General features: G+C 37.7%; 1 protein-coding gene and 1 pseudogene across 4 annotated transcripts in view; one reads left to right on the plus strand and one right to left on the minus strand.

Annotated features, from left to right (window-relative positions):
- ARMC2 (armadillo repeat containing 2) overlaps positions 1 to 16,233 on the minus strand; it is a 133,788-nt gene that overhangs the window by 53,546 nt on the left and 64,009 nt on the right. For all 3 annotated transcript variants that reach the window (XM_079149119.1, XM_079149120.1, XM_079149121.1), the window contains 2 exons: positions 9,070 to 9,215; positions 4,343 to 4,442 (listed from right to left, as the gene is read on the minus strand). In XM_079149119.1, the coding sequence (XP_079005245.1) occupies positions 4,343 to 4,442; positions 9,070 to 9,215 (246 nt within the window). The remainder of the gene's footprint in view (positions 1 to 4,342; positions 4,443 to 9,069; positions 9,216 to 16,233) is intronic.
- On the plus strand, positions 14,724 to 15,391 carry LOC306665507 (large ribosomal subunit protein uL22-like; annotated as a pseudogene). Its single transcript has one exon. The product of its transcript is annotated as a large ribosomal subunit protein uL22-like (transcript).

The following is a 16,233-nucleotide window of genomic DNA, read 5'->3' on the forward strand; positions in this document are numbered from 1 at the left end:
CCCATAGCATGAGAAATAAAAGCTAGAATCAACCACTGGGATAGATTCAAACTAAAAAGCTTTCTCTCAGCAAAGGAAACTATCAGCAATGCGAAGAAAGAGCCTACAGAGTGGGAGAATATCTTTGCCAATCATACTTCAGATAGAGCACTAATCTCCAGAATCTATAAAGAACTCAAAAAACTCTACTCCAAGAATTCAAATAATCCAGTCGACAAATGGGCTAAGGAAAGGAATAGACACTTCACAGAAGAAGATCTACAAGCAATCAACAAACATATGGAAAAATGTTCAACATCTCTAGTAATAAGAGAAATGCAAATCAAAACCACCCTAAGATTCCATCTCACCCCAATTAGAATGGCGATTATCAAGAATACGAGCAACAACAGGTGTTGGCGAGGATGTGGGGAGAAAGGTACACTCATACATTGCTGGTGGGGCTGCAAATTAGTGCAGCCACTCTGGAAAGCAGTGTGGAGATTCCTTAGAAAACTTGGAATGGACCCTCCATTTGACCCAGCTATCCCACTCCTTGGCCTATACCCAAAGGACTTAAAATCAGCATACTACAGAGATACAGCCACATCAATGTTCATAGCTGCTCAATTCACAATAGCCAGACTGTGGAACCAACCTAGATGCCCTTCAATTGATGAGTGGATAAAGAAACTGTGGTATATATATACAATGGAATATTACTCAGCCATAAAGAATGATAAAATTATGGCATTTGCAGGCAAATGGATGAAATTGGAGAATATCATGCTAAGTGAGATAAGCCAATCTCAAAAAGCGAAAGGACGAATGATATTGCTAATAAGTGGAGGATGACACATAATGGGGGGGAGGGAAGGGTTAGTGTTAGGGTTAGAGTTAGGGTTAGGGAGGGGGGCAAGTATGGAGGAAGGAAGTACTGTATAGAGGGAAAAGAGGGGTGGGAGGGGTGGGGGGAAGGGAAAAAATAACAGAATGAATCAAACAACATTGTTCTATGTAAATTTATGATGACACAAATGGTATGCCTTTACGCCATGTACAAACAGAGAAACAACATGTATCCCATTTGTTTACAATGAAAAAAAAAAAAAAGGAGGGAGGGAGTGATGGCTCAATGGTTAAGTGCCCTGGGTTTAATCCCCAGTACCAGGGGCATGGGGTGGGAGGTCCTTTGGGCACTTCTAAGAGCCTGTTATTTTAGAATATATAAACTACTTTTACTTAACTTGGTTATGATGTTCCTCTGCTAGTTGCAAGCGAATAAGAGCCAAAAGGTAATTATTACAAAAGGCAGAGGTAAGCAACCAATAGAGAAAGAAGAGAGAGAAAAGTTATAGAAGGAAGACACAGACACTTAAAGAAACTCATTAGTAGAGTCTTTAGCGCAATAACTGAACCTTAGATGACTTTTGTCATCAAGAAGAGGTTGAATTATCATTATTATTATTTTGAGGTACTGGGGATTGAACCCATGGATGCTTTACCTCTGAGCTACATCCACAACCCTTCTTTTTTGAGACAGCTAAATTGGTGAGGCTGGACTTGAACTTGCGATCCTCCTGCCTCGGCCTCTGGAGCTGCTGGGATTACAGGTGTGCCCCACCATGTCTGGCAGAGGTTAAATTATTTTTAACATCTTCTAAGATAGAAAGAAAATATGTGATACAGTTGAATGTGATTTTCACCAACAGTGATTAAAATAAGTTTGGTGATAAAAAAGAATAAGTTATGCTTTTCTTTGATGGTTCTATTTGAAAATGCTCTTTATTTTTCTTTGGAAATTAATTTTAATAGGAAAACAGAATTATAATATAAATTAATAGAGACATGTGACTTTTAAACTAAAGTGGGAAGCAGTTTAGTGAAAAGTGTGACAAACCTTTTTGCCAATTAAATGTTGGGCTACTTAGTCCCTCAAACCAGAGAATGCACACCCTGAACCATGCTGACATCTCAAGTCTTTCACGTCGGCCAGGTGCTAGGATTTTTGCCAGCTTAGTAAGGATGGCTATCATTACATGTAGCTTATAGCTATAATCAGAGACAAAGCAGTATCTACTAGCAATGCCACAGAACAACAGGGCTCTTTGTCTGTACTCAATGGGTTTTCTTTCTTTCTTTAGAACTAGGGATTGAACTCTGGGACACTTGACCACTGAGCCACATCCCCAGTCCTATTTTGTATTTTATTTAGCGACAGGGTCTCTCTGAGTTGCTTAGCGCCTCACTTTTGCTGAGGCTGGCTTTGAACTGGTGATCCTCCTGCCTCAGCCTCCCAAGTCACTGGGATTATAGGCATGCACCAGCTGCATGGAGGTGCCTTTAAAAAATAAAATTGAGTTATGATATAGCTTGAAATTAAACATTAAACAGAAATATTTTCTTTCACCCTCATTTGAAAATTGTAGTGTAAGGCATAAAGTGGTCCCCTCTAGTTGTAAGTCATCTAATTTACTCAAGTCCAAAATACCAAAGTAGAAAGCACAATAATGGTAAAGTAAAATGATCTTAAAGCCATGAAATTATAGAATAAAATAAAATTATAAATAAATCTCTTAACATCTAAAAGATTTCTTTTCAGGATATACTATATTATCTTTTCTGCCATTTAATTTTTTTTTCCCTTAAAAAAGAGAATCAAGAAGAAGAGTACCTAAGCTTTTCATTGAGTTAATTCATTTGTCCAAAGATTTCAGTTCTAATGATATATTGTACAAAATCTAAATTAAATGTTTAACGAACACCTAAATGAATACTTGAAGATAGATTAATCAAATTCATTTTTTACCTGACATGGTGAATTCTTGTACCTTGAAATATTTCGAAGTATGTAATATATAGAAAATACAAAATACATAGGTATAGGCATTTGTAAGCCAAATATCCAGAATGAAAATTCAAGTGCACATTTGTAAATCAGTCTTTTAAAAAAACTTACTAGCACTAGATTTTATCACCTTCATTTTATGTTTTATTTATTTTTATTTTTTGGGTACTAGGAATTAAACACAGGGGTGTTTAATCACTGAGCCATATCCCTAGCCCTTTTTATTTTTTATTTGGAGACAGGGTCTCATTAAGTTGCTTAGGGCCTTTGCTAACTTGCTAAGGCTGGTCTCGAACTTGAAATCCTCCTGCCTCAGCCTCCCAAGTTGCTGGAATTACAGGCATGTGCCTCTGTACCTGACTTAGGGTTTATGTTTTGAGGGGGCCTATGGCTAATATAAATAAACACAAAGTTCTAGCTTAATATATACTTGGTATACATATAACTTAGGTTATTCTATCTTAAACTGATGAAACTTATGTGATTTTGAGAACTAACCATATTTGAAATTAATACATATTGAATTCATGAGTAAAATGTCTCATTTTAATAACTTATAAAAGTGAATAAAAGTAGACTATATTTAATGTTGAAAACATTATTAAATGAATATTTTTAAGTATTACAATTGTATAAGGGAAAGTCCTTTGTGAATTCTATGTGACTTCATTTGTGAGTTCTTTTTAAAAAACAACTACATGTATTTGTGCTCCAATTCATTAAAACTAAATTATTTCAGCCTGGCACATGGTGCATGCCTGTAATCCTAGCTACTAGTGAGGCTGAGACAGGAGGATCACAAGTTCAAGGCCAGCCTGGGTAACTTACCAAGATCCTGTCTCAAAATAAAAAATAAAATGTTCAGGGGATATAGTTCAGTGGTAGAACAACCTTGGATTCAATCCCCAGTACTGCAAAAAAATAAACAAAAACATCCCAAACAACAACAACACCCTAAATTATCCCATTTACAGACTTTACCTAGAAAGTTCATCTTCTAAATACAGCATGATCAAAAAATTAGAGAATTTAAGAATTATAAGAATGGTCAAGGTACAGCCATTACAGAGGGATCCCAAACTTTAATTTGCATGAGAAATGGTCTTTGTTAAAATGCAGACAGACAGGTCTAATTTCACCCCTCTGATTCCATAGGCCCGGGAAGGAGCCTACTGAGGACCTTACTGAAATAGTTAGTGCAAGATTACTATCATGTAGGTCATCTGTATGTCACTGGGAGGAAGAACACTCCTGTAGTTCACTCCACCCACTCCATAAACTAGGAGTCCCCCTAAAACAACTATATCCCATTGAGACATTTTCTGCCTCAAATTACTCCTTTTTCAACTCCTGGAGGGGACTCACTGCCTCGTAGGGCAGCCCATTATACATCTAATGGAAGTTTCTCATAGGAACTTATACATCCAAAACAAAATCATTCAACACAGGCTTAAAAAAATACAACAGTGCAAAAACACTGAAGACATTGAAGAATCAAATGCACGAAGAACTGACCTGTTTCTTCTGGTATTTGTTTAACAGATTCAAAAATAAGGCATAACATCTGGGATAGTTGGCCAACACTGCACAGCCATCATGGTAAGAAGTTATTTTGCTGCAGAAATGCCAGATGGGAAAATAAAAATGAAATGTAGTTCTATAAAATTCAGGTACACATAATATCTCATTAACCTTAGCCCTCCAAAGTTGCCCAGTTCATTAAAAGAAGTCTACAAATACTCCATGCACCAGTCCAGAGAAGCTACAAAGAGGCTTGATGTCGGAAGGTCTGCTCTAGATTCTGGGGGGAGAAGCAAGGAAATTAAAAAAAAAAAAAAAAAAATCCTTTGAAAAATAGAAGACTGAAGATTGTAGCACATCTACATGAGAAATGTACAACTGCTGTAATATACCAGGCTAGCAGTGCTCTGCTATGGGGAAAAGGAGACCTTAAGGCAAAAAGCCTGTAAAATGGCTTTAAAATTTCTACAGCTAGCAAAGAAGCAAACAAAATCTACAAGGCAATACCAACAAACCCACATCAAATTGGAGATGTCCATAAATTTCTTTTTTCTTTTTAATTACTTTTAGTTGTAGATGGAACACAATACCTTTATTTTATTTATTTATTTTTACATGGTGCTGGGGATTGAACCCAGTGCCTTACACATGCTAGGCAAGCGCTCTACCACTGAGCCACAACCTCAGCCCTAAATTTTTAACTAATTGATAGAGCAGTAGAATAATGTTAGTAATACTTCCAAAATTTGACCATGTAGCAGGCTATAAACAAATCTCGTAAATTTTTAGAGAACTAGTATCTTAAAGACCATATTCTCTGGTCAGAGTTCACTTACATTAGAAAGCAATTTTCAAAATATATTTTTAACATAATTTTAGAAACATAACTTATGGGTCAAAGAAATAGGAATATCTAAAAATGTATCTGAATAATAACAAAAATATTGCAAATCAAAATTTGTAGAATGCAGCTAAAGCAGTGTTCAAAGGATGATATATAGTCTTAAGAAGACTAAAAAGAAAGATGAGTTTTTAATACAGAAGAAAAATATACCCATAGAAGTTAAAAGAAAGGGATTCATAAGGATAAGACCTGAAGGAATAAGAGAAAACAAAAATAAATGGATCAATAAATCTGATTCTTTGTAAAAATTAATAAAACTAGCAAACTTGGCAAGACTGACCAAGAAAAAAGAGAAATATTAATCAAAATTAGGAATAAAATCAATATTTATAATGAAGAGGCGGTATAACATATTTTTAAAAAGTATGAATTCTAGAGCTAGAATAACCTGTTTGAATCGCAGTTCTACAACTCACTGTATGATTTTAGGAGAACTACTGAACTTTTCTATGCCTCAGTTTCCTCACCTGTCAAACAAATATGACAGTATGGTATCTATCTTTCCCACCCCCACCCCCCCAGTCCTGGGATTGAACCAGGACCTCATGCATGCTAGGCAAGTGCTCTACCATTGAGCTGCATCCCTGCCCCCTTTTTAGTTTGTTTTGAGACAGAGATTCAGGAGTTTGCACAGCCTGACCTCAAACTTGAAATCCTCCTGCAGCAGATGCCCCAGTGGCCAGAATTACAGGCCTGTACCAACGCACATGGCTATAATGGTACTGATCTTAAAAAACTGATTTAGGACCAGGCACGGAGGCAATACCTGTAATTCCAGTGACTGTGGAGGATGAGAGAGGAGAGCCATAGGTTCAAGGCCAGCCTTAGAAATTTAGCAAGACCCTTAGCAACTCAAAAATATTAACAAATATTAAAAGGACTGGGGATATAGCTCAGTGGTAAGGTGACCCTAGGTTCAATCCCCAGTACCAAAAAATAGAAACAAACCAAACCAACCAACCAAACAAACAAAGAACAAGTTGATATAAGGATGAAATGAATTAGTATTTGGAAAGTACTTAAAGTATTGCCTATCATGCTCTAAGTATACAAGTATCAAATATATAAAGTAAACCAAAGATGCAACAGAGATACAATAGATAATAAAATGATGATAAGTAGAGTATATTTCAAACTCTATATTGCTTGAAAACAGAAAATTGAACAAAATCCTATAAAAATTTAACTATTTATTTATTTTGATACTGGGGACTGGACCCATGGGCACCCTACCACTGAGCTACATCCCAGCCCTATTTATCTTGAGACAGAGTATGCTAAGTTCCCCAGGCTGTTCTTGAAGTAGCAATCCTCCTGTCTCAGCCTCCCAAGTTGCTGGAATTACAGGCCTGTGCCACTGTGCCATGCTAAAAATTATGACTTTTAAACTAAGCCAAGTAGAAATAAAAAATAGCACTAACTATACAGAAATCAAATCAGCCAGCAGTAGTGGCACATGACTACAGTCTCTACATGCTTTTCAAAACACAGACAAATTTAAGGAGGTATGGTAGTGCATGCCTGTACTCCCAGTGGCTTGAGAAACTGAGGCAGGAGGATTGCAAGTTCAAAGCCAGTCTCACAACTTAGCAAGGCCCAGCTGGGGATATGGCTCAGTGATTAAGCACCTCTGGGTTCAATCCCTGGTACAAAATAAGTAAATAAGTTTCATTTTCATACATTCTTCTAGAAAAGAGAAATTGGAATACTCCCCACTCATTTTATGAGGCAAGTATAAATTTTAAAATAAGAACAATATAAGAAAGGAAAAGAGAAGATCAACCTGACTCATTACCAGAGATGAAAAGTCTTAAACAAAACATTAGTTAACAAGACCTATCAACATATAATGGCCTAATATGAGAGCATCTTAATGTAATTTACTAGATTAATCGATTGAAAAGAGAAAATCTATGTACCCAAAATAGATTCAGGGCAAGTATTTGAAAAAAAATCTTGCTTAATGAGAAAAAAATCTTTCCAGAACTTTCTAAAAAGTATCTACAAAAATCTACAAGAATTATTATTTTCCACCTGTGAGACCATAAACACAATTCACTTAAAGTCAAGAAAAGGGGCTGTGGTTGTAGCTCAATGGTAGAGTTCTTGCCTAGCATGTGGGAGGCACTGGGTTCAATCCTCGGTACTACATAAAAATAAAATATGGGCTGGGATTGTGGCTTAGTGGTAGAGCACTTGTCTAGCATGTGTGAGGCACCACATACAAATAGATTCTCAGCACTACATACAAATAGATAAATAAAGTCTCATCAACAACTAATAAAAATATTTTAAAAAATTCTTTAAAAAATAAATAAATAAAGGTACTGTGTCCATATACAACTAAAAATATTTTAAAAAATAAAATAGAAAAACAAAATCAAGAAAAGCTTGGTATGGGAGCTCATGCCTGTTACCCACCCATTCAGGAGACTGAGGCAGGATGATTGTTAAGTTTGAGCACAGCCTCAGTAACTTAGTAAGATCCTGTCTTAAAATAAAAAAAAAACAAAAAGGGTTGGAGATGTACCTCAGCGGTAGAGTATCCCTGGGTTCAAGTAAAATAAAAAAATATATAAAACTATCCTAAAGTTCTTATCATGGATTTACTGATTTCTCAATTCACAAGGAAGAAAAAACAACAAGCGTCTGGGTCTTTTTTTTTTTATTTTTAAGTCGTAGATGGACACAATACCTTTATTTATTTATTTTTATGTGGTGCTGAGGATTGAACTCAGTGCCTCACATGTGCCAGGCAAGTGCTCTACCACTGAGCTACAACCCAGTCCCAAGAGTCTGGGTCCTAAAAGAAAAAAAGTAAGGGATTCATCTTATACCAAGTAAAAGCAGTGTGGGACTGGTCTGAGGATGGACCAAACAGAATGCCCAGAAACAGACTTGCAGATATTTGGAAACTTACACATGGCTGAAAGTCCATGAGAAAAGGACAGTGTATTCAAAATGGTGGTGGACAACTGACTATCCACATGGAAAAAAATTAACTTGGACCCCCTACATGCCATCATACACAAAAAGAAACATTTTGTGATTTTATAATGCTTCAAAATGGAAGTAATTAAAGATCCAGAACAAAGTTCAGGAAAGAGATTGAATCTGGACTCAACATCCTCATACTGGGGTGAATTACCAATTTGGTCTTCAAGAAAATTTGAACTGCTTTAAAAAATATAATCTTATAGGTCAAAAAAAGGACCAGGTTTCTTCAGAAGGATCATTTTATAAAAATGCTGGCAAAGAGAAGTGAGAAAAAAATACAAATATGTAAGTAGAAGACAGTTCTGAAATTTGACATCTTACTTTGAGACAACCTGGATATAAATTACAATCACCTCTAGAGGAAGGTACAGATATGATTAGTGAATGGGTGAGCCCAAGTTTAAACAGTTGAAATAAAATAAACTTCCATTACAAAATCAGATCATACTTCTAACAGATGATCCCCTTTTTGAGTTAAAACTGTGAAGTATCATTTTCAAGTATATCAGAAATACTAGAAAGTTTGCCATCTATCGTGGTATACAGAAACAAACAAGAACACTAGGATAGCTTGCAATTCACCAAAGAACTAAAATGACCTATCGAGTACGGAGTTGCATGACAATCACACAAGAAGCGGAATCAATAAATCATGTATTCTAAACTTGGGCCCACCAGACTTATCTTTTCTGCTAGGAGAAATGAAAAGCAAAAAAAGAAAAAAGAAAGAATTCCTGACAGTAATACACACAAACATTGCAGATAACCTGAAACCCAAGCATTAGCATTTTTGTGAGACTACTTCATTCAGTCTACCTACCTGAATATTCTGGCAATATTGGTACAGACGTCCTTGTCATCCATGTACTGTTCCAGCACTGTGCAGAGCTGGGGAAGGGTGCCAATGCTCAGGAACTTACTTCTTGCTAGTGGTGAATCAACCAAGTTCCTCAAAGTAGCAGTTGCCTAGGATAAAAGCATGTTTGTACAATTTTTTATTTTATTTTATTTTTGTACTGGGGATTGAACCCAGGGACACTTAGTACTGAGTCACATCCCTAATCCTTTTTTTTTTGAAACAGGATCTCTCTAAGTTGTTTAGGGCCTCTTGAAAGTCTCTGAGGTTGGCCTCAAACTTGAGATCCTCCTGCCTCAACTTCCTGAGCTACTGGGATTACATATGCCAGGTGGTTGTGCCATTTTTTAAAGCTGGAAAATATAGCCATACCAATTATGTAACAAGGCACAATCCACCCCATAAAGTTCTTATATCACTAGGTTAAATAAACCAAGTTCCTATTATGATTCTCCCATTAGAGAACATGGGCCTAGGCATAATAGCATGAAATGAAAACAAAGCAAGCCTAATTTTCAAAGATAAAGAACAGAATATTAATAGGCAATTAGTAAGCCAAAAATCGGGGTGAAGCAAATCATTACCTGAGTTAACAGTCACAAGATCTTCAATTGACCCTGTGACAACCACATTGGTTCCACAGATTAGAAACTTCTTGCTCTATTGTTCTTAAAAATACCATCAAAGATGATGTGCCAAAGAATATTTAAGACTATTAGACTGATTCTCTTCCAAGATGCAAGTACTGAGATTTTGCAAATTTGTCTTATTTTGTAAAACAAGTTCAGAAAAACTGTGTTTGCCTTTGTCTAAGAGTAGAGAACAATTCAGAAAATCTGCAAATTGATTTGCTATTATCTAGTAATTTTAATATATGGTGTGATCTTTCCTTGAGGGATAGTACATGCAAGCTATTAAGAAAGTCAGCTCAGTGCCACCATTTTCAAGTCTGGGTTAGTTAAATAACCTCCCAGAGCGTATTTTTTCTCATCAGTAAAATGGAGGTGGTGATAACTGCCCTGTAGTTGTGAGGATTCAACGAGATGAGATGTGAAAGGGCATTGCCAGTGCCCATCACCTAATGGTGATGAAATACCATGGGCTCATTCCCACCTTTATTGAGGAACTTCTCACCCAGGAAGCAGAAGAGAGAACACTGGCCTTAAAGTCAACTAATGGGATTCGGTTCTGAATCTCCTCCAAGTTACTCATTTGTCCACTCATTCATCCACTCATTCGTCCACTTCCCCATTTCTTTATCTGTAAAAACAGGGTTACCATCCTGCTCACTTTCAGGGTAGTTGTGTGTATCAAATAGAAAAAAATGTGACAATATATTTGTATACTTGAAAGCATTATATAAATATAAAGCATTGTTATAGCCATAACAAAAAGATTTTGTAAGATTTTAAAATATAACTATCTTGAAAACAGAATATTTAAAAAATATGTCAAATGTGTACCAGTCATTTGTAGAAATTCAATTACAGACAACTCAGTAAATTCTTCCTTGAAAGCTTCAGGATCACAAATGCTAGCAGGGAGCTAAACGACTCAAGCATTCAACCTGTCCATGAATGTGTAATACACTCTTCTAAGTTAGGGATCAGGTCTTTTGTGAAGACTAATAAACTGTTCTCGGAATTCCAGGCCATTGCTGCCATAAAATGGAAAATTCTCATCATCTGACTGGGCTCTACCTGTTCTTCTAAGACAGCCCAGGCCTTTGGGCACTACTGGTTTATCTCAATCCAAAGGATGACTCACACTTTCCTCAATAGAGACCAAAGAACATAAATGCCCAAGTAAATCCTGACCTGAACTGGGGCAGGCAGAGACCATGGGGAACCAGTTCCAGTCATGTGCACATGAATGGTTTCTTTCCCCTGGTTCCCAGGGCTTAGAAGATTGGGCACTCGGATCCTCAGTCATCTTCTTGCTCCCTTCATCTAATCTTTGGTAAGGGATGTTGTTAGCAGAAGGAATCATAGTTTTCCTAGGAACTTTTGTTTCCTTGTTTTAACCTAAATTTTTTTTCTCTCTTACCCCTTTCTTACCTCATTAGAAGAAGTTAAAAGACAGCTCAAGGTTCTTCTGCCCCAAAGCATTACCTTTCATAAATGGCCCAGATCAGGAGTGGAAGCACACATAAATATGTCATATATCATCCTATTTAAATCCCTACCCATCTGCTACACTTATCAATCATGTTATGTGGTAAACACATAATTATAATTTGTACATTGAATATTTCCAAATTTGTTCATGAGGGGCTAGTAGAAGATACATGCATGAAAACGTATACTACACACTACTTTGCAATACCTCAGCATATGACACTACTATCTACTTAGCTGTTCAAGTCTCATAATCCTGTCTTGCTGCTAGAGTCACCAGAGGCCCTGCTGGCCTTTTGCCATTACCCCTAGGGTGAGATTCAGTACCCTGACCATGGTCTATAAGTACACGTGTGATCTGGTTCTTACAGACCCCTAAAACTTTATCTCATACCATATAGTCCCTGATATACTCTATTTAATGTTAAGTCTTCCAGTCTGTCTACTCCTGTGGATCAGAGACTTTCAGGGGGCAGATACCTTGTTTCTCTTCCTGCCACTGTGCTCCCATGTCTAAGACCAGTGCCTGGCATGAACATCTACAAAGGAAAGACTGGGTACAAATTGAAAGGTTAAGATACCAGGAAACCATGAATTAGGCAGACAGTATCTCTGAGGCAGATGGATTATGAGATGATTTTAAAGGAGCTGAGTAATTAAATACTGGATGAAAGAAAATGGTCTTTGTGGAAGGGGAGTGGTTCCCTGTGTATTTATTCCCTCTTCATCTCATTCAAACAGACTCTGAAACTCCCCCACTCCCTTCCGTTTCCACACCTGATTGGTCACCTGTTCTACCTCTTCTCTCCCTCACCAGGTAGCCACAGCTTCATCTCTTACCCCAACTCCATAGTCCCCTGAACCAGCTCCCTGCCATAGTCTCTCCCTGTCTGGCTCATCTTCCCATAGTGTCCACCGCTGCCTGAAGGGCTCCTCAAAACCCGATCTTCCCTTTTGGGAAGACGTCCCAGGGTCCAGTGGGCAACATCCATATCCATTTTCCAGTGCACAGTTCACTCTTCTGAGATCTTGTCGGAGCTCACTTCTTGCACCTCCCTTCGTCATCACACTGCCCTTTTTTGGACTCTACACCACAAAACATCACAATTCCACCCCTTTTTCCACTTAGAATGCCCTCCTAGACCACCTGCTCCAGGCTCCTCCCACTGGAAATCTGCTCGTTTTCCAGGACCCAGCTCAGTCCTGCTCGTCCTCATGAAGACTGTTTAGTGGTTCTGTCAATTCCTGCTCATGCCTCTAGAACCCCATCACAGAATCCTAATCACTTGCTCCTCACCTCTCTCCCATGGTGAACTCCTCTAGTGTACAGCTCTTATCCCTGTTTCTACTCAGAGGACAATAAAATGTGCCCATGAAAGCTCTCACTGTTCAGGTGCTGGCTGGCTAGATGAAACTCAGAAGGAGAAGGGGAGGGAGGAGGGGAACAGAGGGGGAAGCAGGAAAGGAGAGGGGTCAAGGGAGATTTTCCCCTTTAAGAAGCCTCTGGCAAGAAAGTGCGGGGGATCATCAGAGGCCTGGGTGAACCAGAGCTTAAATCCCTGAGGGAGAAGGGCCTAGAAGAGGTCACCAGGCAGATGCAGCTCTGCAGGCCCCTACTTTGAGAACTGCCACCAATCTTGATGAGCCACTACTCTTCATGACAGGTGGGGATGTTGTGCTGAATGTTCAGAAGTGGAGAAGGCTGGGTGGGAGGAGAGTCTAGCTAAATAGAATGGTATCAGTGAAGGCGAGTTTCTACTCTAGTTTATATTGCTTCAAACTGTACTTTATCTTTTTATTGAACATAATCTTTTTTTAAATTAGAGCTTTATAGTTCTACACAGTAGCTGGAGTCATCCCAACAAACTTGTATCTGCATGGAAATTAATCTCAGTTCATGATCCCTCCTTTCCTGTCCCTTTTCCCTCCCATCCTCCCTCCCCCCTCCCATTCTCCTTCCACTGCTAGACTTCCTTTCACTTTATATTTGATTGATTCTGTCTACCTACGCATAAAGGTGAAGTTCCCTATCGTATATTTACATATACACATAAAATTATTTTTAAAGAATTCTTTCTTGGGCTGGGGTTATGGCTCAGCAGTAGAGCGCTTGCCTATTGCATGTGAGACACTGGGTTCGATCCTCAGCACCACATATAAATAAACGAAATAAAGATATAAAATAATAATAATAATAATAATAAAGTGTGCACCTACAACTAAAAAATATTTTAAAAAATTCTTTCTTATTCATCCTTCCATTCTGCCTCTTGATCTCCTTTTCTACATTATTGATCTTCCTTTATGTTATCCTATCCTTTCCTCCCCTTTCCTTTATTTTATTCTAGCTTCTGCATATGACAGAAAATGTTCAACCATTGAGTTTTTGAATTTGGCTTATTTTAATTAGCATGATAGTCTCTATTTCCATCCATTTACTGGCAAATGCCATAATTTCATTCTTCACATCTGAGTAGATATCTTTACAACTGAGTAGATATCTTTTCTCTCTAATATGAACATACATGTACATATATTATATATAATTCATATGTGTACATATATTATATGCATATATACATAATATATACCTTTTATATATAATATATAGAAAGAGATATCTGTTCAGCTGTAAAAAATGAAATTATGGCTTATATGAAATATATACATGTAGATAACATATATATACACATTATGTAAATATGTATATGTACATATATATTTAGAAATTGTGCTATATATGTATATATAAGATGTGATAAGAAATATCACAATTTCTTAATCCATTCATTTATTGATGGGCACTTGGGTTGATTCCATAATCTAGCTATTATGAAATGTGCTGCTATAAACTTTGAGGTTAGGGTTAGGTATTGTTACAGTATTCTGATTTTTGATTTTTGGAAGAATACCAAGGAATGGCATAGCTGGGTCATACGGTGGTTTCATTCCTAGTTTTTTGAGGACTCTCCACACTGCCTTCCAGAGTGGTGTACTAGTCTGTAGTCCCATCAACAATGGTATGTAATTTTTAAAATCATCTCCAAATCCTTTCTTTAAAAAAAAAAAAAAAAAAAGCACAAGTTACAATAGATGCTTATCTAACTTTTTAAGGACTTACTGAAGCAAATGCCAACCTTAACAGTGTCATTTCACTATGAAAATAGCAAATTAAAAAATATGAGCTTTCATTCTTATTTTTTCCATCTTGTAATCTGCAACTGTGTGAGACAGACATATAGAGTCAAAAGGCAACCAGTGGTAAGAAGAAAAAATAGAAGACTGGGCCTGGTGGTGCAAGCCTGTAATCCTAGCTACTTAAGAGGCTGAGGTAGGAGGATCGCAAGTTCAAAGCCAGCCTCAGCAACTTAGCTAAGCCCTAAGCAAACTTAGTGAGACCCTGTCTCAAAATAAAAAATAAAAAGGGCTGGGGACTTAGCTCAGTGGTTAAGGGCCCTTAGGCTCAATCCCTGATATCAAACAAACAAAAAAACCCAGCATTTTGATACAGTAAAATTAGAACTCAAAAGATTTAGTTTCTAGGCTCTTCCTCTTCCTGTAAGCAGCCTCAGGTGATCTGTGAAAATGATCCGCTACTCTCTCGATCCTGAAAACCCCACAAAATCATGCAAATCAAGAGGTTCAAATCTTCATGTTCACTTTAAGAACACCCGCAAAATGCACAGGACATCAAGGGTATGCATATCCAAAAAGCTACAGAGTACCTGAAGGATGTCACTTTAAAGAAGCAATCTGTGCCATTCCGGTGCTACAATGGTGGAGTTTTTACGTGCACCCAGGCCAAACAATGGGGCTGGACACAGGGGCAGTGGCCCAAAAAGAGTGCTGAATTTTTGCTGCATATGCTTAAAAATGCAGAGAGTAATGCTTAACTTAAGGGTTTAGATGTAGATTCTCTGGACATTGAACATATCTAGGTAAACAAAGCACCCAAGATGCGCTGCCATACTATACTTGCAGAGCTCATGGTCGGAGTAACCCATACATGAGTTCCCCCTGCCACATCGAGGTAATCTCACTGAAAAGGAACAGATTGTTCCTAAACCAGAAAAGGAGGTTGCACAGAAGAAAAAGATATCCCAGAAGAAACTAAAGAAACAAAAACTTATGGCACGGGAATAAATTCAGCATAAAATAAATGCAAATAAAATAAAGATTTAGCTTCTCTCTTTTCCAAGGTGACTATCAGTACTTATCAACTTATCAATTTCAAATATATTTCCAACTATTAACTAATTAAAAAACTTTAGCAAATACCAGCAAACTTTGTATTAAACCATGGGGACCTAAGTTACAACACAGGCCCGGCCTGTGTCCCCACTCCCGTATTCTCTTCCACATGGGGTAAGGTATAAGGTAGAGAAGACTGCTTCTGCCCATTTCCAGAGTGGATGACCCCCCTCTCTTTCTTTTGCTTTTATCCTCCCTCAGAGTCCTCAGTCCCAGGGAACTCAATGGATTCCGCCCTAGAAGGTGACCAGCTCCTCCTCCCAGATCAGAGGAGCCTGTGGCTCAGAACCCACCATGGAACTCTCATTTTAGGAGCATCAGAAGTTTTCCCAACTTAAAAAAAAAAAGTTTTTAAAGAAACCTTTGGGACATAACACACTTGGAAACTGTGCCCTTAATTGTCTGAAAGTTGCGATGCTTCCTCAATCAAATTCAGCATCAAGATTCAGTTTTATTTAGTTTTATATATCAAATGATGTTTATGCAAAGGATCTGAGAAGCTACATCCTGGCCTATCTCATGAACTTTATTTCATTTGCTCCTTAAAACAATCCCCTAAGGTGAACAGCAAAGGTGTTATGTGCCCTATTTTTGAGATGAGCAAACTGGGGCTCAGAAACTCTATCAGTTTCCAGGTAGGCTGATGGCCTGGGCTTCTCCTTGTCCACTGCCTTCCCTGCTTGATCTGGCATTTGTCTCTAAACACATTTATTTTATTTCTTAATCATCTGGAATATCCATAACCAAAATCCCTGGAGCT

Source organism: Sciurus vulgaris (assembly GCF_902686455.1).
Source record: "Sciurus vulgaris genome assembly, chromosome: 7".
NCBI lineage: Eukaryota > Metazoa > Chordata > Mammalia > Rodentia > Sciuridae > Sciurus > Sciurus vulgaris.